The sequence below is a fragment of a genome, unplaced genomic scaffold (assembly GCF_019419815.1).
Source record: "Pyrus x bretschneideri cultivar Hongxiangsu unplaced genomic scaffold, Pyrus_bretschneideri_v1 Contig26, whole genome shotgun sequence".
Taxonomy (NCBI): domain Eukaryota; kingdom Viridiplantae; phylum Streptophyta; class Magnoliopsida; order Rosales; family Rosaceae; genus Pyrus; species Pyrus x bretschneideri.
The window spans coordinates 5958105-5980955 of NW_025999568.1; the positions used below are offsets into that span (position 1 = coordinate 5958105).

Genomic DNA, 22851 nt, shown 5'->3' on the forward strand with positions numbered 1-22851 from the left:
GACAATAAAGTTAAGGAAGTTTATTAACATGTGTCAATTATGAGGGCACTTGCACTGAAAACCGAAACCGAAATCGAAACACGAACTAAATCAGACCATACCAAACCGTTTAGTTTTTGCGATTTTGAAACGGTTTCAGTTACAAATCAAACTGCAATGTAAGGAAATAATTTAGTTTCGATTTTGGCCTTTGAATACTACACCAAAATCGAACTGCGCCACAAATACTAACAAAAAGTTTAATTAAATACCCATATTAGATGTTGATCCAAAGTCAAGATGCATATTCAGAGTGTAGCTGCTGGTTTGATTAGCTTGTTTTTGTTGTTGTTGTGTCTGTGAAAACGGCTACAGTTGGTGGTGGTTGGAAGCTATACCTGAATGAGCCAATTTGATGTGAAGCAGATGTCGTATGATTGGAAGGAACTGGTGGAACCTGGCCTTAAATGACATTATCAGAATGAGAAGACATTTACTGGAGGTGCTTTGATGAATTGGTCGGTGCACTAGAAAGTAGGTGTTGCTATAATCGAGAATGGTTTGCTTACTAAAGGACCAATGGTTTCGATGGTATTAGATTAAGGCCAGACCTGGAATATACACCTTGACCTTACATCGATGGTTTGAAATAAGGTTTGAAATCATATATTTTCTTAAAAATACTAATGTTGTTGAGGGAGAGATAGAATTTTTTTTCATTTTGTATGTAAATGGTTGAAATCGAACCAAAATAGTTTAAAATCATACAACTTCAAAACCACCCCGAACTAAACCAAAAAATTTTTCGATTTTGGTTCATTCAAAACTGCATCAAACCGAACTGTGTCTACCCCTAATATCAATCAATGATAGAAACCACACTCAAAATGGGTGAAGAATTGATCTCAACAAATATAGGCCTACAATGGTTTATAGGCTTTATCCCCTATCCCATACAAACCCATCACCAAAATTAATGTGATTCATGAACTCAATTAATCCCTATACAATGACCGTAGGACCAAATACTCATAATGACTCTTAGATAATCCTAGTACATAGAATATTATTAGGGTAGTGCAAGCCACACACCTGTTTTTACTTCTCGGTCAATCCTTTCTAAGGAGCTTAGCTTCCCAACCATTGAACCGAACAACCCGGTGATTCCTCTTCCATCAACAGCTCTCTCGCTTTCCACGGGGAATTGTTTTTCATAGGCTGATCTGAATTTGGCTTTTTAGGTCTTCTACGCATAGGCATACCCTTTCTTTCTTCTAGCTAGGGTAGAGACAAAGACTTATATTAGTATACCGACCCCTCCCTTACTCAACAGCCCCTCGTTAAGTACACTTCCTTAAGTAACGTACACTCCTTTGGTCTCGGGTTTCAACTACTTTCTTTTAGTTCAAGGAAGAACACCACTCTTAATTTTTGGTTGTTGAATCAAATGAACTGAAGAAGATCAATGACAAAAAATTAACAATGGTATATAGAAGGTAAAAATGGATTTGTGAATTATGAATAACACTATCCTACTATTAAAGCCATAATTATTTTATAATGCAATGTATGGACTTCCTCGTGCATGAACTTTATCACAATAATTCATGTATGTAAATGCTAATTTTCTGCATCAATTTGATAGCCCCGTAATGAAATTTCGAAAAGCATTCTCCATCATCATTTGGGATAACCTCACGTACATGACACACCCCGACTCGACATGCCCAGTTGGACTTCGACTTGAGTTATGCTGGCCAATACCTAGAAGGTGACGAAGCCATAAAGTGTACTAATGTGGAAAATGAACCCATTTCACACGTGATTTTAAAAATGCGCTTGTGAGCGGGAATGAACTTATTTCACAAGTGATGTCAGAGCATAAGTAAAGTACAATAAGGTAGGATGAGAATCATCCCAACGAAGGTAATCCCAATACCAAGATTTGCCAAGAATCCTCGTCAACACGAAAGCTCAGCTACTAAAACCTGGAGAGGCAAAAACCAAGGGTGAGTGGGCCTAGAAACAAATCTTTGTAAAAACCTTTTCAAAAACATAGTAACCCCTCACTGTAAAACCAGTATAGTTTCCAAAATATACATACTACGTATAGTAAGAAAATACTTACCGTAGCCTGCCAAATCTCAAGAATTCATTACAGCATAATATCTCGTAAATAAGGCATGACATCCATAATCACAAAATCTCACATAAGCAACATATCCTAACGAGTACTCATCGACACATGCTGACACACGAGTTCATGCAGAGGTATTCTGACGTGAACAGGACCAAGTGTAATCATAATATACGCTCTAGTGCTACAATCACGTGAAGATTGATGCTATTCACGGTCACATACGAGTCAGAGTTACTTATTGAAACCTATACGATAAGATTGACACCTACTTGGATCCAAGGCGAGTGTATGGTGCGAACGTGAACACACATGTGAAAAACTGGCCCTGGCCCTGGACGAACACTAACACCGGGTCCAGCAAACGATGAGTAGATGACACAAATATAGTCATGCCATAGTGATTCGATAGTTCTAATCAACAAACTAACATTCATAGTTGTAGTTATAATTATGACACATCAAATATTATAAGCATACCTGTGCATTCCGTAGGATGTAGCATATTTCATAAATTCCGTCATTTCGCTAATTCTTATAAACTTTAGTCTAATCCAAGCTTACGTAAGAATATCTTTTTCAAATGTATAAATGGAAACTATCAATCATATATATATATACACTATAAAAAGGAAAATACCCACTCACCTGAAGTCCGTGCTACAACTCTCTAGCACGAATATCAAGGCGTCATGAACTATCATCGTATAGAACAAATATCAAATCACGTCTAAGAATTCTTATCAATAGAACACATAACTTACATAAAACACATCCCTAAGGACGTTCTAGAATGATTTGTAACTCATTAACAAAAAGTCAACCATTGGTTAAAGGTCAATGGTAGGGTCCACAACCCTATGTAACTCGATTTGGAAGATCTATACCGCGGATATCCAATCTGTAACTTCCAATGAGTTTCAATAAGCTTCTAGAACAGCATCCTAAAATTACGGAACGTCGGATCTTCGCCAATCGTTAAAATTAAGTGGCGGCCAATGTTTAGATTTACAAACTTAGAAAACCCATCCGGGAAGGTCCGTACTTCAAATTCCCGATCCATCAGTTCCTAATATCGTTAAATATTATGTACTATTACATATTAAAGTTTGGTAATGATCTAACGGTCTGATCGTTGTTTGCTACACTATTCAAGTGGCAGACCTTAATAGAACAAGGTTCAAACGACGAAATTTTGTCAATCAGACTTCACATATGGAATTTGGGTATCAAATTTAGCCTAAGAAGGTTTGGGGGTGCCTCGGCCCACGCTCCACCGCACACGGTGGCCGACCGCCCAAATTCGCCGGAAAATTCAACTATTTCCAAAAATTCTCAAATTTTACAGGAATAAAGATCTGAACAAGTAGAGAAAGTTTTATACCTATGGCCAAGTCCAATTTGACCAAGAAAAACTTCAAATCGCCACGAACCCTCCGGAACCTTAGAATCTCAATTCGTCGAAATCGTCCTCCGTCGCCCCCAAACTTGTTTGGGCTTTGATCCAGGCCTCACGGAGAGTTGAACAAGGGTGGTTGTCAATTGTAGCACTTGCAGAAACAGCGAAATTGCCGCCGACACCTGTGAATCCCATCAAGGAGTTTTCCACCAAATTAAAACCAAATTCCTTCTAATTTTGGGTGGAAATGGAAGAGGGAAGGCTAGGGAATTGTTTCTAAGTAGTGGTTTACCTTGATTTTCTAGAAGAACAATGAGAAAGTCACCGGATTCCATGAATCCCGATGGGTCGGGTTGAAGAAGAAAACTGGGCAAGGGATCCGGCGTCCCTCCCTTCCCCTCCTTTTTCATCCTTTCCTCTTTTCTCATTGGCCGCCTTCTTCCTCTCTTCTCTTCCCCTTGGCCGAATCTCTCTCATTTCTCTCCCAGAACTCTCCTCCTTTTCTTTTCTTTTTTCCTTTTCTCATTCGTCTCTCTCCCTCAACTAATATTAAATAATAATGTAATAACAAAATATGTTAAAATAATAATATAATAATTATAAGAAATATATAAAATAATAAATAGTAATCTTTACAAAAGTATTTTTCAGATTTGTAGTTCCGTAAAATCTTCATCGTAGCCCCAACTTCGATTCTGCTTACGTCTATGCGTTTATACTGTTGAGTACTTCGTGAATACGGTAAGGTAAAATAGTTACTTGCATGCGTCACTAAATGACAGTCAACTAAAGTCAATGATGTCGCCTCTCGGACATTTTCGTCAATTCACTCTTTTAAAATTAATTCTAGGGAATCACTCCCAGATACTAGCATGTGTCCGGTATCAAAAATCATACCGCCTAAATACTGGTTGATAATTCCTGGATATCAGACAGTATCATCAATTAGTAGCGCCACTGTAAGGTGATTACAAGTTAGAGCCCGCTCAAGTGGATGGTTTTGGACGATTGGTAAGGAACTGGTTCGGTGAGGTGGTTTCATTAATTATAGGGAAAATACTTACTATTTCGGGGATTTCTATTAATCGTAGGTATAACAGCTCGTACACCTATGTCTATGCTCGTCAAAATGACGAGTATAGCACCAAAAGAAGCCTTGGAACCAGTATTGGTTGAAATGTTCCTAGGTTATGAATGGAAATTACTAAAAATATCTACTTCGAAATGGGATTCAACAAAGTAGAATTTTCCTCCCAAAGATCTAGAATGATCCTTAATGCGTTTGAAAAGATTAGTGTTATCGGGGACCACTGTCTCCCAGATGTTTTTCCATCGAGTGCTACCACTTTAGCACCAACTTGTCGCTTAAGACATTTCTGGAATCTTGACGAAGTAAACTTCGTAGAAATTCTAATAAATGGTATGCTAACGGGTACTGCCAAGGAATCAAAACTACTTTTGGTTTCTTATCTCGAAAAGGTTGGTAATGATGACTGACGGATGGTAAAGTCTTCGGTGGTACTCAATTACCAACACATTAGCTCTGTTTCTGGGCCACAAACTCGTCTTCAAGTTGGAATTTTCCTTGGCAGGAAGGTTCATTGTCTAAATCTAGATGCAGTCACCAAAATGTTCTTCTAAAAGGTCAATAAGTTATCTACGAAACCCAAAACTTAAGAAAAGCTAAAACACTTTTCGTGATTCGACGAGGTGGCAAAAATCAACATTTAGGCTCAAGAATCGAGAATGCTTACATCATGCGGGTGATGAACGCAATACTACCCAAACTTATGCTCTAATACCAAACTGACACACCCCAACCCGAAATACCCATTTGGACTCCGAATCGAGTTGTGCTAGCCGACACCTGGAAGGTGACGAAGCTATAAAGTGTAGTGACATGGAAAATGTATATAAATTTAAACCTAAAAGTGCCTAATTTTAAGAGTGCGCTTGTGAACGGGAATGAACCCATTTCACACGTGATGTCAGGGCATAGTAAAGTACAGTAAGGTAGGATGATAATCGTACCAACGAAGGTAATCCCAATACCAAGATTTGCCAAAGATCCTTATCAACACGAAATCTTAGCTACTAAAACCTAGAGAGGCGAAAAACAAGGTGAGTAGGCGTAGAAACAAATCTTTATAAAAACCTTTTCTATAACATATTAACCCCTCACTGTAAAACCAGTATAGTTTTCAAAATATACATACTACGCATAGTAAGAAAATACTTACCGTAGCTTGCAAAATCTCAAGAATTCATTACGGCACAATATCTCGTAAATAAGGCATGACATCCATAATCAGAAAATCTCACATAAGCAAAATATCTTAATGGGTGCTTATCGATACTTGCTGACACACGAGTTCATGCAGACGTATTTTGACATGAACGAGACTGGGTGTAATCATAATATACGCTCTAGTGCTACAATCATGTGAAGACTGACGTTATTTGCGATCACATACGAGTCGGAGTTGCCTATTGCAACCTGTATGACAGGACTGGCACCTACTTGGATCCAAGGCGAGCGTGTGATGCAGATGTGAACATACACATGAAAGACTGGCCCTGGCCTTGGGCAAGCACTAACACCAGGTGCAGCAAACGATGAGCAGATAACACAAATATAGTCATGCCATAGTGATTCGATAGTTCTTATCAACATACTAACATTCATAGCTATAGGTATAATTATGGCATCAAAGATTATAAACATACCTGTGCATCCCGTAGGATGTTGCATATTTCATAAATTCCGTAATTTTGCTAATTCTTGTAAACTTTAGTCTAATCCAGCCATACGTAAGAAATTCTTTTTCAAATGCATAAATGGAAACTATCAATCATATATATATATATATATATACACACACACACACACACACACACATACTATAAAAAGGAAAAATCCACTCACTTGAAGTTCGCGCTACAACTCTCTAGCATGAATATAGGCGTCACGAACGATCGTCACCTAGAATAAATATCAAATCATGTCTCAGAATTCTTATTGATAGAACACGTAACTTACATAAAACACATCCCCTAGGACATTCTAGAATTATTTGTAACCCATTGACCAAAAGTCAACTGTTGGTCAAAGGTCGACAATAGGGTCCACAACCCTACGTAACTCGAATTGGAACATCCGCACTTTGGATTTCCGATCCATAACTTCCTAAGAGTTTCAATAACCTTCTAGAGACCATCCTAAAGTTTCGGAACGATCCAACGGTCGAATCTCCACCAATCACTAAAATTAAGTGGCAGCCAACGTTTAGATTTACAAACTTAGAAAACCCATCCAAGAAGATCCGTACTTCAGATTCCCGATCTGTTAGCTCCTAATATCCTTAAATATTACGTATTAAAGTTTGGTAATGATCTAACGGTCGGATCGTCGTTTGCTACACTATTCAAGTGGCGGACCTTAATGGAATGAGGTTTAAATGATGGAATTTTGTTAATTAGACTTTACATATGGAAATGGGGTATCAAATTTAGTCTAAGAAGGTCTGGTGGTGCCTTGGCCCACGCGCGCCGCACCTTAATGGAATGAGGTTTAAATGATGGAATTTTGTTAATTAGACTTTACATATGGAAATGGGGTATCAAATTTAGTCTAAGAAGGTCTGGTGGTGCCTTGGCCCACGCGCGCCGCACATGACGGTCGGCTGCCACGACTGGCCAGAAAATTCAACTATTTTTAAAAATTCTCAAATTTTACAAGAATGAAGATCTCAACGAGTAGAGAAAGTTTTATACTTGTGGCCAAGTCCAATTTGGCCGGGAAAAGCTTCAAATCGCCACGAACCGGCCGGAACCCTAGAATTTGGGTGTTCCTCAATTCATCGAAATCGTAGCTTTGCTGCCCCTCAAACTTGTTTGGGCTTTGATCCAGGCCTCCAGGAGAGTTAAACAAGGGTGGTTATAGATGGAAAAAGGCGGAATTGCTGCCGACAACCGTGAATCCCGTAGGGGAGTTTTCCACCAAATTAAAACCAAATTCCTTCTCATTTTTGGTGGAAATGGACGAGGGAAGGCTAGGGAATTGTTTCTAGGTAGTGGTTTACCTTGATTTTCCGGAAGAACGATGAGAAAGTCACCGGATTCCATGAATCCCGATGGGTCGAGTTGAAGAAGAAAACTAGGCAAGGGATCCGATGTCCCTCTCCTCCCCTCCCCTCCTTTCTCCTCCTTTCCACTTTTATCATTGGCCGCATTCTTCCTCTCTCCTCTTCCCCTTGGCCGAATCTCTCTCCATTCTCTGCCAGAATTCTCCCTCCTTTTCTTTTCTTCTTTCCTTCTCTCTTCGTCCCTCTCCCTCAACTAATATTAAATAATAATGTAATAACAAAATAATGTTAAAATAATAATATAATAATTATAAGAAATATATAAAATAATAAATAGTAATCTTTACAAAAGTACTTTTGGGATTTGTAGTTCCGTAAAATCTTCATCGTAGCCCCAACTTTGATTATGCTTACGCCTACGCGTTCGTACCGTCGAGTACTTCATGAATACGGTAAGGTAAAATAGTAACTTGCACGTGTTGCTAAATGACGGTCAACTAAAGTCAATGATCTAGCCTCTAGGGCATTTTTGTCAATTCACTCTTTTGTCACATACATGCGTTCCTTGCAAAAAAAACCCCAGGGGTTCAAGCTTGAGAGATGGTTTACTTGAATAAGCTTCTCCATTTTCAATCCTGACCAAACGTGTACATCAAGCTGAAGATTAGAAGACCTCAGTTTTTTTTTCAGGCTTTTAGAAGAGAGTAATATTATTTGTTTATTTTCTTTTTTTAAGAGAAAAGTTTATCTCTAATTATATATACATATAGGGAATTGTTATTAGAACTCCAAAATTCTCATTCTAGACTCCTAACTTTCTATATTTGGAAAGAAAAATACACTGTGAGGAGTGTATAATAAGATTTTTGGAGTGCCAATAGCACTTCCCTATATATATATATATATATATATATATATATATATATATATTAAGGGTCATTTTAGGAATAATAGTGAGTGGGAAAATAATATTTTAATTTTTAAACTTTTATAGTGGATGTAAATATAACGTGGGTGGAGAAATAAAATAACAGGGTGGGTCTAGCAGCTCTCTTTTATTATGTTCTAAAATTTGTTCCATTTTTCCTATATTATCCGCTGCATCACAAACACACCAATGCGCCCCTCAGGGGGGAGGAAGGAAAACTAATGAAAAAGGCTTGAAAACTTTGAGTTTTAACAATAAAGACAAAATAAAGGGTAAATTGAAAAGTAACATGATTGACTTTTTAGTGTAAAAATGTGATTTTTCGTTAAAATGAACAGTACCGGAAATTTTTCGTTCAAGTTCTCAATAAAAACTTTGGATAACTTTTAAAATTCAATGATACAGTTTAAAAAACCGGATCACACGTTTAACAAGAATTTATTGTATCAATTTGAAAACGCAACCAATCACAAAAAACATAAGTTATCTTTTTCAAATGACCGTCAAATTTCATGAGCTTCACATGCCCTCAATGATGTCATACATGATGTGGTCAAATTTTGTGGTTGAGAATGGCGGTCATTTACACAGTGAAACAAATGGAGATGCGGCCACTCCGCATTAAAGGGATTCCCAGAACAGCCCAATGCTATGCTTCCCAATTCAACACCAACGCACACATGAATAAGGATGTTCCGCACATGTTGGGGAGCAGATGAATGTTTTTTGTTTCTTTTTCAACGAACTTTCAAGGGCGAGTGAGAAAGTTAGCTACCATTAAGCAGCCCATGAGAGGCATTCAGGTCAATCGAATTTATATATGCTTATTTTATTTTTTTTATTTTTTATTATTTGTCGGTAACCTTTCAGCTGTAGGAAAATGAAATGCGGATGGAAAGGTATCATGATCACCACTCATATAATTACAGAAATGCAGGCATACATAATAATTGAGCGTATGCACAATTTAATATCTTTACTTATCTTGTACTATATAAATATTATAATATTTTTTAATACCAGCAAAAATGTTAGGCAAAAACAAGGTCCCCTAAATCACATGCAACCTACACACTTGAATCATGACCCTTCTTTTTCTTTACGCGTCGGAATATTTTAAGATCCAACTGCCCTTAATGATATTGTGAATCAGTTCCCCTCCCAAAAAAAAATTATGCATGCCTCAGTATATATACATATACATATACATATATATTGAGTCTTCCACGCTCGGTCATTAATATTGCCACTGGAGAGCCAGAGAGAGAGAGACAGAGATTTTAGGGTTCCTTAATTCTATAGGGGCGGCTTATAGATGGGAAGGAGTCCTTGTTGTTCAAAGGATGAGGGGTTGAATAGAGGAGCATGGACAGCTATGGAAGACAAAGTACTGACTGAATATATCAGAAATCATGGTGAAGGGAAATGGAGAAACCTTCCCAAAAGAGCAGGTGAGATACACCCATACATATATCTGCGTGTGTGTCACACATGAACCCTTTCTTACTAGGGGTCTCGTTCCAGTATAGCAAAATTTGCTCAATTGAAACATATAATTGTGACAAACAGTTGTTCATTCCCTGTATATGTTTCAAAAGAAAATGTAGATCACGTAAAGACATTTCGTATATGTGTTTTTCAGGGCTCAGGAGATGTGGCAAAAGTTGCAGGCTGCGATGGTTGAACTACCTAAGACCTGACATCAAGAGAGGAAACATCACTCGTGATGAAGAAGAGCTCATCATCAGGCTTCACAAGCTCCTGGGCAACAGGTAGTTTGGTGTGTTTTTTTTTTTTTTTTTTTTTTTTAGTGTTTTGTTGTTTTTTTTGTGGTGGGGGTGTGGGTGGGAGGGGCCCGGCTTTATAATTGTTAACAAAAATTGTGCGAGTTTTTTCTTTGTATTAGTCTGGAATATGCGAATTTAAATTTTGACCGTCAACGAGAATTTACTAAACTTTGACTTTCAGTTGAAATGTCTCAACGTGAAATAACATAATGTGTTGAGGTTTTTTATTTTTGCCGTCTCATTTTGAGTTAGGTGCTCTACTTCGGGAACTTCGGATCCACTGCCCTTATATTATAAAATTTTAAAAAATTATCTTATCTGTACAGATGGTCTCTGATAGCTGGAAGGCTTCCAGGCCGAACAGACAATGAAATCAAGAATTATTGGAACACTACAATTGGAAAGAGAATTCAAGTTGAAGGTCGCTTATGTTCTGATGGAAATCGTAGGCCAACCCAAGAAAAACCAAAACCTACGCTGTCACCTAAACCTTGTACAAATATTTCATGCACCAAAGTGGTCAGAACCAAAGCATCAAGGTGCACAAAAGTGGTCTTGCCCCATGAGTCCCAAAAGTTTGGTCACAGTACTAAACAAGTGGTCAATGCAGCACCAATACTAGACCAGGCGATGAATAATCCGATGGTGGGGATTGATGAACCTTTGTTGCCAATGTCATTTTTGGACGATGAAAACAATAATTCGTGTGAGTTTTTGGTGGATTTTAAGATGGACGAGAATTTTCTATCCGATTTTCTTAATGTCGATTTCTCTGTGCTCTATAACAATGAGGGAGCTGGTAAAGCTGCTGCTGCTGCTACCACTGAAGACACGAGTAATAAGTTGCATGGCCCAGATCTCCGATCATCTATGGCTCCTATCATTGAATCTGAATTGGACTGCTGGCTCGTAGATAATTAATACAGATCATTAATCAAATAATATATCTTAGTTCAACCTTCAAAACCCTAATTAGCTTATTATATGCATAATTCCCTATTAATTATGAGAAAAATACTTGTAATTATTGTGTCCATGTTTGTGTACGTGTGACGATGATGATGTTGACTTTGATTATCTGGTAGTCAATGGGAACAACGGCCCAAGTTTCTGATCATTGAGAAGTCTAGCTACTATATTTTATGGTGATCTACAGTAAGAGGATATTCTGCCGTGTTAAAAAATAATTCCTCAGAATTCTCTCTCTCTACTGTATGTAGTTCTTCGTTGCAATAAAATCAATGAATGAAATCGGCCAGTTTTAATTGATTCAAGTTGTCACATCTTCTTCTCCTTCCATTTCATTAACGTAAGACTAACAATTTTATACCTATTATACATATGGTGTTTTACCACAATGACGATATACATATTATACGTATGGTGCTTTACCATAATAGCGAAAAATAATTGTCACTATAGAAAAAAAAAATATATTACAAGACGAAAAAACTTTGTCTGTAAAATATTTTGATGACGGAGTATCGTCAATTAAGTTTTGTAGGGTCAAGATCGTCGCACAGAATTTTACTCGACGGACATTCACTTTCGTCGGCTAGGTTAATACTTACCCGACGAATGCGTTCGTCGTGTAGGACAAACATTATGCAACAGAGGTGATTTGAAACGACGAACTGTAACTGGTCATCATTTTATATTAAAATAATATAGCGAGATAATCCGACGAACTTTCTATCGGTTAAAAAGATTTTAAGCAACAGCAATTCCGTCGGGCAGGTTAGCATGATATTAAATATATATATATATATATTTTTTTTTTTTTTTGGTGCTTCATTAATCAATTAAAAAAATAATTGCATATAAAAAAATATTAAATACGAAGATTAAAAAATTATATTGTACAATTGAAACTAAATATATACAACTAAAAAAAATTGTTCGTTCAAATATATTACATAAAAAATTAAAAATAAAAAAATAAAGGAATTGTACACGTTCAAAAATCTTTTGGGCCTAAGTTTGATTATTTAGCCCGCTCAAGGTCTATCACAACCAAATAATCAAGGGGGCTAATGTTGCAGCCGAAAAATGTCACACGCAAGCTCAACCAAGCCTTGAAGCCCAATTGTTATGCAATTCTCTATTCAAACCCAAATATATACAAATGTGCGGGATTGCGGAAGAAATATATTTACGAACATGCTATGCTACTGTAATTAGACCGGATTACACCATGCCTATTTATCACTCTAATCACTATTCATGCTATGATAAGCCGAAGTCACATGCCCGGGGCTTGTCAAGTGAATTGTGGTGGGGATGGTTACGGAAGTTCATTGAACCTATGTGGAGTCAAGATTGTGGAAGACTTTGGGTTGTTTGGGAGCCAAAAAGTCCAAGCACATAACCTTTGTATTCCATGTGGGTAAGTTTGAGAGATAACTAGCCTAGTTTGCCTCTTTCCCTAGCAAGCCAACCTCTTAGTTAGGATTAAACTAGATTCCAACATTAAATGCACTCTAAGGTCAGCAAGTCAGGCATTTAATGCTTTCCCCTCCTTGCTTGCATAGACAATCAATGAGCGAAAACTATGAGGTGTGTTGCCTAAAGTAGCACCTGCGAAAGGCTGACCCGAGAAAGCCGTGCCTCCGGAAGAAGCAAAATGCAGGTTTTAACAGTACAGATAACTTACAACAAAAGAGAAATAGTATGAAAGCTAGGGAGAAAGGAAGGGGAAGACCAAGCCACAAAGGAGATCCCCTTGAAGCCTAAAGAAGAACCATTCACGTACAAAAGGAGGGGATGAGCCATTAAGCAACGAAAGGGAGAATAAAGACACAACCGAGAAATACCACCTAAGAAACATATCCAGAGAACCCCATTAGACCAGAAACATCCTTTAAGCCTCAAGAATCATCATCCATGCAACCTTAGTATTTCCCCCACAACCTTCCACTAAAAATTCCAACCATCATAAGCCTTGTTATCGCTCTAGGAAAGTCCAAATCATCCAGCCAAGAATGTTGTGCAACTATGCCAACTTTCTCTCTCTCTCTCTCTCTCTCTCTCTCTCTCTCTCTCTCTCTCTCTCTCTCTCAACATGCTAAACTGATGAACTTCTAACTTCCACATCATGCCTCACTTGAGCAAGCCATTAATTACTTAATCATGCTATCTTCGAGGCATTTATCTAACCGGGATATTTCCTAAGACAAACTAACTCCTTTGAGATATTCTGGGACTTGGTATGAAACCGAACCAAGGGAGATAAGAGGACGTTCTCAAAAGTCAAATCCACATCGACCTAAAAGTTCCCCAACAGTTGCTTTTGTCGGAATGATTGATATTTAAAATGAAAATTTAAAAAATGTCAAACACTAGTTTAGATGAAATATAAGAGTTTTTCCGATATTTAATTAACATGTTAGAAATATCGACGAAATTTGTGGAATTTAGCAAAAATTTAAGAGTTTTTCCGATACGTAGTGAATTTAGATTTCACCCTCCTCTTCATATCTTTTTCTGAATTTTCAGACATTTCTACGAAAATATCAATCATATCGAAGAAATTTCAAACATTGCTACTAACGTACCGATATTAAAATACAGTAATTATTTATTTATTGTCAGAATATTATAATTAATTAATGAGTCCAAGCCAATGAACCAAACTTAAACAGATCGGGCCGAGTCGACGAAGCTCCAAATCCAATAGGACTAACTGTATCGGTTCTAGGAAAGCCTCTTTGAAACCCATTTCCCAAATTCCGGTCCCCAACAGAATCAAATTGAAATTCCAATTCGAATTGAAATTCCGATTCTTTTGACAAAGTTCAATTGAATTAAACTCAATTACCATATATTTGAGGCGTTCGATCGGAGATCGTCTGCAATGGCTACCACGGAGTCTCCGGGTGCTGTTAAAAAAGGTGAGACTTTTGGATTTCTTACGAAAACCCATTAATTCTCAATGATTAATTGGGGTTTTAAATCCTTTTAAATTGTTTTGATCGGTTTAGATTTTGGGTTTTCTGTTCTTTGATCGATGGTGTTTTTATTTTCTGGGTTTATAATTTTGTGCAGTGGTTGTTCATCTGAGAGCTACTGGTGATGCTCCTATACTCAAGCAAACCAAATTCAAGGTATGCCTTTTGTGGTCACAGACTTACAGTAGTGTTCATGAATCTTGAAATTGTATTCCACTTTATTTTATCATGGTTTATGATGAAGATTTTTTGTTTCAATAACATTGTTGAAATTCTTTAAATTTGTTTAGGGCATATGTATTTGCACTGCTGATTTATATGAGCTTCGATGTAGAAATCTGATTTGGTATGATCTCCATATGGGATGTTGAAAGTGAAATTAACCCTTTACTTTCTACGAAATTTTAGATTTCAAGCACTACGTTTGAGCCCTGCTTCTTTTAATTTTACTTTTTTGGTCGCTGGTTTTATGTTTGTTGCTCTTGCTTGATTACCAATCTGGTAGTTCTTTCTATATATTGAGACATGCTAGAATTCTGGTTAATTCATAGATCTCTAGCCATACTTAATAGCCTCAGGCATGTGAATGTGATAAAAGAGTAAGTTTTAGCCATATCGGTACAATGACAGGAAAGGATTAATTTTGCATACCGTATTGAATGAAAGTTTGTAGTATAATGGAATATATCTTGAATGATGCTTAATGATGGGAGTTGATGCATTTTCATCTGTCTTGAGTCGTCTCTGCAATGGATTAAAAGAAACAATAGATATTATGTCGGGACATCTAAATTCAAACAGCTGCTTTTTACCTCTTCTAGAAATCTTGTGCCACTGGTACTTGAAATTTTTTTTTTTTTTTTTTTTCTGTTTTGTTATTTTTGTAATGGGATATAAAACTCAGTTCTCCTCAATGGATAGATTCTTGGAACTGACAAGTTTGCTAAAGTGATTGAGTTTCTACGAAGGCAACTTCACAAGGAGACCTTGGTAAATGATAAATGATCTCATCATTGTATCTTTAGATAATTGTAGTAGTAGTCAACAAGTTTTGGTGTCCTATTCTCATCTTCCTGGTTTTGCAGTTTGTATATGTAAACAGTGCATTCTCGCCGAACCCAGACGAATTGGTGATTGATCTGTATAATGTAAGTTTGTATAACTGAAGAAATATTATTATAACTTGATTTTTAAAGTTGTGTAGTTCAGTTTATCAGCTCCAAAATCTTTTGGTGGAGGGAAGTGACAAATTGCATCATTTGTTAAGTGTGGTTGAGATTCTAGTGACGTGTTATGCTCAACCTGTTTAGGATAAATGCAGGATTCTACTAACTTGTCTTTATCAACATTGCAGAATTTTGGTTTTGATGGTAAACTGGTGGTTAACTATGCTTGCTCCATGGCATGGGGCTGACACTCAGGTTCGGGCTGGCGCACATATAACTATTCTTAATGTAAGTAAGTAAGCACTTTACGCATCAGTTTGGAATTACTTTTCTGTATTTTTTTTCTTAGTAAGTATTTTCTTTATCTCGATATTATTAGATATGTCCTCAAAATACAATACCAAATTAGCCTGAACAATCACTTCTCTTCCTCTCCCAAAAGATAATGATCTTTTGAGTGTTCTTTGATCACTGACTTATATGAGCACTGCTTGTTCAGGTGAACACAAAAGATTTCATTCTGCACAAGCAGAGGGAACGTGAGTTTTCGTCAACTGAAACTTCTGAGCAGGTGGAGATACAGTAGAAAAGACCATAGTTCAAAACATTTTCTTTTTGTATATATGCTATGATTTTCTATTGGTAGGGATGTAACTTTTGTTACTTCTCCATCAAAATCCAAGATGTAATGTCAAAACTGGATTCGTAATGTTATTATTCATCAAATTTACCTTTATTCCATATTCGAAAGTGATTTTGTCGATCTAAGAGCATCCTCGAGTGATGCTGTAAAACAACCAGAACTCTATTTTAAAGAGTCAAACTCATAAATTTCATCTTCAATTCAAGAGTCGATCCGGAATAAAATAAGAGAGAAGGTTGTTTTAGAAAATAAGTGGATTGGGTTTGAATTGCCTTCATAATTGGAAGGCCAAATAGCTAAAGTGGTCTCTGAGATATGCATAACACATCACTTTGGTCCTTGAGATTGAAAATCAATAGAAATGGTCCCTGAGATTGTTCATCATCCATCATTTTGGTTTTGTAACTCAATTTTTTCTTAATCAAATTCGATCCATAATATATTAAAATGAAAATAGGAAGGTATTGAACAAGATTATACCTATTTGGAAGCCCAATGGTTGCTAGAGATGGCCAGAAAATATCCTTAAAGATGATTGGTCCGCAGAAAAACTGGAAAACTTGCCGGAAACTGGGTAAACTTTAAACGTTCATTACTTCTTCAATACTAAACAAAATTGAGTGATTTAAAAACAAAAATCATACTTCTCGACGAGACAAAGAGAATGGTACCTTTCTTGATGGCTAACTCCTTGTGGTTTGGTCGGAAAACGGCTCGAAAGTGGCTAACTCGAAAATTGTTAGTCACTTTCGAGCCATTTTCCGACCAAACTACGATTAATTAGCCGTCAAGAAAGGTACCTTTCTCTTCTTCTAATCGAGAAGTATGATTTTCGTTTTTGAATCACTCGATTTTGTTTAGTATTGAAGAAGTTATGAACGTTTAAAGTTTACCTAGTTTCTGACGAGTTTTCCAGTTTTTTCACGGACCAGTCAAGTTTGAGGCTATTTTTCTGCCATTTTCGGCAACCATTGGGCTTCAAATAGGTATAATCTTGTTCTACACTTTCCTATATTCATTTTGATATATTATGGGTCGAATTTGGTTAAAAAACGATTGAGTTGCGAAACTTTGAAACTTACCAAAGAGTTTTTAACGAAATGACCAAAATGATGGATGATCGATAATCTCAGGGACCACTTTTATTGATTTTCAATCTCAGAGACCAAAGTGATGTGTTATGCATATCTCAAGGATCATTTTGGCTATTTAGCCTAATTGGAATGAGTTTGAACCAGAGTGGTTGTTCAACACTCTAACTTCTAATGTAAACGTTTCGATTGAAATTTAATTAAAGTTTGTATCGTTTGGAAAGAAAAAAAATATATAATCAAAGTTTGCTAACAGATAATGTTGTTGGAGATAAAAAGCTAATTTGAGTAAGTTAAATGGTTTTTAATTACAATATTCACTTGCTAGTTTAAAAACATCTCTAAAAGGATAAGTTACTACTTCTTCAAGTTAGCAAATTGGGATTCACAATGTATTTTATTCAAAAGTATTGTTTAATAAATACAATGAAAATAAAATTTGGGGTCTCATAAGATAAGATAAAGTTAAGATATGAATATTTTAAAGTGGGATGAAATTTAGAGAGTTGGTTGAAAAGTGAGTTGAGTTAATAATTTTTAAAATAGCATAAAGGTGCCAAATGTGTATGCAAAGGATTTTTAGTGAAAAAATTTGTTAAATCCTTTAAGGATGCTCCAAAAAAATTGAGTCTTTTATAGATCCTCTAATGCTTTCCAGTTGTCAAAAAAGCCTAAAAAAATTAAGTAAAAGGAAAATGTTACGAAGATAGAAGGGATGTAGAGCATTTTCAAAAAAAATATCAAATTTTATATAAATTTTAAATTTGACAATTTATGTGACACTTTGATATCTTTATATGTCAAATTAAACTATTATTTTATACATTAATATATTATAATAAATATTTTAAAAATATATATAATAATTAAATGTATTCAATAATAAATTAAAAAATGTTTTGCAGCTACTATCAATTTTGACAGTAAGAGTGAGGGTTGTCAATCCATGTCACGCCACATCAATTTGACTTTTCGGTTTAAAAATAATGTTGCTACCTCTTTTTACTATTAGTGATAATTTGGACATTTTGAGATCGACGTCCAACCAGTTAACGGATACATCATACAAGTGGGAGAAAGATATTTAGAGAGATTTCTGCATAGCAGGGGCTTAATGGCAATGTTCCTAAGAGTTGATGGAAATTTTGTATTTTTCCTTTGGTTTGGGATAGACGAATTACTTGGTCTCTGAATTTCAAACTAAATTGAGCAGTGGCTAAAAAATCAGTGCAATACAAGTTCTAAGAAATTGACCGGAAGGTTTGGCCTTCCCTTTGGCAAAAGATGACATGAGATTAAATGATTAAAAGCGTTTATTCTTGTGTTTGATATTATGTGTTCGATGAAGGAGAGTTTGGATTTTTTATTCTAGTATTCACTAGTGTATGCAACATACTAAAATTTTTGGCCGTTGGATCTTTGCTTATTGCATCATTGGTTACACGTCTAATCCTTCATTCATTTGGTGCATACCATACACTAGAAAATAAGATAATTTTCTAAGTTTTTAGATATATAGATTGAAATTTCTAATGCACTTGTGGAGAAGTTATCACTATGCATATTCATACTTACAAATAATTAATATGAATTTATGTGTGACAGAACAGACAAATCGACTTTATAGGAACTGATATTATATCTGTGAAAGGTATAATAAGCAAATGTGTGGGTGTACTGCTTGTCTGGCCAACAATTTGTGGACCTATATATGGATGCAACGTGAACAAGTATTCAGGCTCGAAGGACCACATCTCTTTTAGCGTTTCCGGGGAGAAGGACTTGTATGGCATGGGTTTACCATCACGTGATGTTCCGTGCTAATAATACATGACATGTGCTAGCTTTTTTCTACATGTCCTTATGGTATTGGTACGAAATGTCATTGTGACAGTAAACCTATGTCATACAAGTTGTTCTCACCATAGTTGAAGCTCGAGTTCATGAATAAACTTTGATTGCATGGTGTCCAAATTATATATACTCATACATAAGTCATCCCATTGTCAATGACTTTCAACATCAACGAATAGAGGATATGATATGAACATCTATAAGGTAATCACTAATCACTGACCAAAGGAAAATACCACAAACCTGTATTGTAATGAAACTTGAAACTAGGGGCTTGTTGACCAAAATATCTAGAGGATTTAAATTCAAATATAAACAATGAGAATGTTATCGTATGTCGTGGGCATGTGGAGCATTTCAGCTCTTGAATGACGCTCAACTGATGACTAACACTTCTCCATAATACAAATGAGATATTGTTATTTGGATATTCAAGTTTGTTTTGGTGTCTTTAACACTAGTATATAGACTAATATAATAAAATTTTGTAGTCTCTAATTAGTCTTCGCCTTATTAGTAAATATAAGCATGAATCACGACTTCACCAGTAGTTTTTGTCCATGACTTGTGTCAACTTAATTTAGATCGGTAAACACATAGCAAAACACACTGTTTTTTCATGTTAATTAACATCTCATGGTTGCAATTTTCTGATGAATAAAAAAGAACAAATAATTGTGGAACAAGTTAAAGATTTGTCCCAGGAATGTCTGGCAAGCAAATGGTAAATTTTAAAAAGCATGCAGAGATGCAACCTTTTGTCTTATCGTATATCACAGATTTATGCACTAACAATTGTCCACAATATAATATGAACAAACTCAATTTCTCCTTTTTCGTTACTCTTCGCCATCTTTGCTTTAAATCTTAGGAAAATTAATGAAAATAATTTGAAAATATTGAATTTTAACAGTTAAAATAAAATAAAAGGTAAAATAAATAGTATCGTGATTGATTTTTTAATATAAAAATATAATTTTTTATTAAAATAAATAATACCGTGATTTCTCGTTAAAACTATTTTAAATCTTCCACTATTAAAAAAGAATCTCTCTGACCAACTGGGAACTACATGACAAGCCATGCAGTGATTAGGCTTCTGTTCATCATCTTTCAAATGCTATCTTTCAACTTCATTATTTTGCCTGCAGGTTCACTGTTTTCCACTGTACAAATATTTTACATCTGCGTGTATATATTATATATGGACAGAGAGAGAGAGAAAGAGAGAGAGAGAGAGAGAGAGAATCCTGTATGTTTGTCCTCGGTCTTTGTCGGGGGACGAAAATTTAGAAAAAGGAAATGAGTTTGCGAAGACCATTCTCCTTTCTTCTACCTCATGTTGGTATGCGGATGAAATTTGGAAATTTTTACGTCCACATGATAAGAGAGTAATTCTACATTTGGATGAGTGCTCACACCACTACACAATGTAAACCATCCTTTTTTTTTTTTTCATTCGTTTTTCTTTATACAAGCTCTCATTGTGTGATCGTCTTTATACAAATAAATATAAAATAAAATTGAACCAAATACAGAATTGATAAACTAATTCATATTGTCGACTATTATTTAATTACCGGAAATATTGTATATATTTGCCAAGTATATATATGTGTGTGTGTGTGTGTGTGTGTGTGTGTGTGTGTAGAAGAAAGGGCAGAACTAAACTCATCCAAGTTTATATTGATGTACAATAGTTTCAGCGCACCGTCATGAACTCCATTAGAGAGTCATCAAATATATATGTAACCTTGTAAAAAAGAAAAGGGAAAAATAGCTGACAGACGGTGAAATTTTGACATACAACCCTGAGTAATTAGCATGAAACTGCACTATTGGTCAGTTAAACCATCTGCCATCATCTTGTCCAAGGAACTTGCTCACCCACTCCAAATTCAAAGGCCCCTCATTGGAGAAATCAAAGAAATCATCCACATCAATATTAATGTTGGAGTTTTGATCACCTCCTTTAGATGCAGCACTTGTAGTACTAGTACTAGTAGCACCCTCTTCCGATGACGAATCTTCTTTCATTTGTACACGATCCTTCTGATGATCTATGGAGATCATTTGTCTTGTTAAATTGGCTCCATTTTGCTTTTCCTTCTGGTTCATTCTCTTGCTCAAATGAGAATTCCAGTAGTTTTTTATTTCATTATCTGTTCGACCCGGCAATCGCCCGGCAATCAAAGACCACCTAATAAGAAATTAAAAACCCACAAGAGAATGATCAATTTTGTAAGTAAATCTTACATAGGCAACGGCTATAGGATAAGGCGGGCAAAATTTATATATCAGGGCCAAGTCATCGAACCGTCACAGCAGTCTACCTCCTGCTCTGAGCGATTAGAGGGATCCTAGACCCCAATTGAATACCCCCTAATCCCTCAGACACTATTTATGTACTTTAAAATTTTGATGCTAATTATCGTATGAAATCAATGGATACCTATTTCCAAGAAGTTTGTGAAGCCTAACGATCAAGTCCTCTTCTTGCTCAGATATGTTGCCTCTCTTGATGTTTGGTCTGAGATAGTTCAACCATCTTAGCCTGCAACTTTTACCACACCTATTGAGGCCTGCATCAATCAAAATTAAGACACTTTTAAGCTCTTGATCATTATTCAATAAGTGTAATGTGGTCGAGTACCTGGTTAATTTCATGTTAAGTATATATGATATATATATATACACACACCTGCTTTAGATGCAATTGTCTTCCACCTTTTTGCACCATGTATTTCAATAACCTCAGCCAGTTTCTGATCTTCTTCTGCGGTCCATGCTCCCTTGTTGACTTCCCTTTTTGTGTTTTTCATGGCTTCACCTCCCTTCACTTTTCGTCTATTAATGGAGTCTTTTGTCACGGGAGCCATTGAGCCACTCAGAGAGATAGAAAGAGATTGTGTGAGGCTTTGGGAGAGAGGATGCTATTTTGGGTTTCTATCATCTAACCTTCTTGATGGAAGAGAAGAACCCAACTACCACTTATGAGTCTCTCACTCTCTCTCTCTCTCTCTCTCTGTCTCTCTCTCTCTCTCTCTCTCTGTCTTATAATCTCTCTCTCTCTCTCTCTCAATCTCTCTCAGGTTGAAAAAAAAGAGACGTGATATTTTGATCATGGAATTTGATGATTGAGCAACAAGAGAGCTATAAAGGTTGATGCTACATTGCACATACTAATACTCCAAAGGCTGCCAAATAAAAAAGTGTTTGATATGATTAATTTACTTAGTGCGCAAAAAGGTAGCGAGAAAAAAAAAAAAAGTAGAATTTGAGGTGAAAAGGGTAAGTACAGTAGAGAAATGCTAATAAGACTTTATAAACTTTTTTTCAATTAATATTAACATCAATTATGTAAACATGAAGTGGCAAAAATTTTATAAAAAACTTTACTTTTTGAGAGAGCATTTCTCAAGATACAAATAGATCAGACGGCTGTGAGGAAAGTTAATCAGATCCCATGTAGGAAGGATTGTCTTGTTGTGGATATACGTGATTATTTGGCATGCTGCATAATTTCTTTTTGCATGTGCAGTCTTTTAATACGTAGTAATAAAATTAAAAAGAAAATAAAAGGGCATGCAGTCTTTTAATAAAAGTTTTCCTATTACGTGACAAAACGGATCTGGATCCTCTTCTGTGATTAGGAGGTTAAGTCTTTTGAGCAAATCATATGGCCTATTTGATCCAAAATTCAGCGGTTACAATTATTACAATTTTTACAGAAGCTCTCTATTTGTAGTCATTGAATTAACGATCCGTATGATTTGTTCAGGAGGCTCAGCCTCCTAATCTCACGTAAGAATCCTGATCCAAAAGAGAATAGCAG

General features: G+C 36.0%; 3 protein-coding genes across 4 annotated transcripts; 2 read left to right on the forward strand and 1 right to left on the reverse strand.

The window, feature by feature from the left end:
• The first annotated feature begins 9550 nt into the window (after window positions 1-9550).
• On the forward strand, window positions 9551-11584 carry LOC103961516 (transcription factor MYB1). Its single transcript, XM_009374067.3, has 3 exons — window positions 9551-9979; window positions 10171-10300; window positions 10642-11584. The coding sequence occupies exons 1-3, from the start codon at window positions 9844-9846 to the stop codon at window positions 11234-11236; spliced, it is 861 nt and encodes a 286-aa protein (XP_009372342.1). The 5' UTR covers window positions 9551-9843; the 3' UTR covers window positions 11237-11584.
• A 2369-nt stretch (window positions 11585-13953) lies between these two features.
• Window positions 13954-16164, forward strand: LOC103961514 (ubiquitin-like protein ATG12). Of its 2 annotated transcripts, none has more exons than XM_009374064.2 (6): window positions 13954-14205; window positions 14360-14418; window positions 15184-15252; window positions 15348-15410; window positions 15617-15720; window positions 15928-16164. In XM_009374064.2, exons 1-5 carry the CDS (start codon window positions 14169-14171, stop codon window positions 15674-15676), a joined length of 288 nt encoding a protein of 95 aa, XP_009372339.1. In that variant the 5' UTR covers window positions 13954-14168; the 3' UTR covers window positions 15677-15720; window positions 15928-16164. The 2 variants fall into 2 exon arrangements, with proteins under 2 accessions (XP_009372339.1, XP_009372338.1); XM_009374063.3 differs by having other exon boundaries at window positions 13956-14205; window positions 15617-15716.
• Window positions 16165-20678: 4514 nt separating this feature from the next.
• Window positions 20679-22087, reverse strand: LOC103961513 (transcription factor MYB114). The gene is made up of 3 exons (XM_048587111.1): window positions 21718-22087; window positions 21469-21598; window positions 20679-21216 (listed from the first exon to the last, which is right to left on the reverse strand). The coding sequence occupies exons 1-3, from the start codon at window positions 21893-21895 to the stop codon at window positions 20859-20861; spliced, it is 666 nt and encodes a 221-aa protein (XP_048443068.1). The 5' UTR covers window positions 21896-22087; the 3' UTR covers window positions 20679-20858.
• Between the last annotated feature and the right edge of the window lie 764 nt (window positions 22088-22851).

Coding starts and splice junctions, on each gene's coding strand:
- LOC103961516 (XM_009374067.3), top strand. CDS start 9,844: ATGGGAAGGAGTCCTTGTTGTTCAAAGGATGAGGGGTTGAATAGAGGA. Junction 9,980..10,170: donor AAACCTTCCCAAAAGAGCAG/GTGAGATACACC, acceptor TGTGTTTTTCAG/GGCTCAGGAGATGTGGCAAA. Junction 10,301..10,641: donor CACAAGCTCCTGGGCAACAG/GTAGTTTGGTGT, acceptor TTATCTGTACAG/ATGGTCTCTGATAGCTGGAA.
- LOC103961514 (XM_009374064.2), top strand. CDS start 14,169: ATGGCTACCACGGAGTCTCCGGGTGCTGTTAAAAAAG. Junction 14,419..15,183: donor TCAAGCAAACCAAATTCAAG/GTATGCCTTTTG, acceptor CTCAATGGATAG/ATTCTTGGAACTGACAAGTT. Junction 15,253..15,347: donor AACTTCACAAGGAGACCTTG/GTAAATGATAAA, acceptor CTGGTTTTGCAG/TTTGTATATGTAAACAGTGC.
- LOC103961513 (XM_048587111.1), bottom strand. CDS start 21,895: ATGGCTCCCGTGACAAAAGACTCCATTAATAGACGAAAAGTGAAGGGA. Junction 21,599..21,717: donor GACAATTGCATCTAAAGCAG/GTGTGTGTATAT, acceptor TGATTGATGCAG/GCCTCAATAGGTGTGGTAAA. Junction 21,217..21,468: donor CACAAACTTCTTGGAAATAG/GTATCCATTGAT, acceptor ATTTCTTATTAG/GTGGTCTTTGATTGCCGGGC.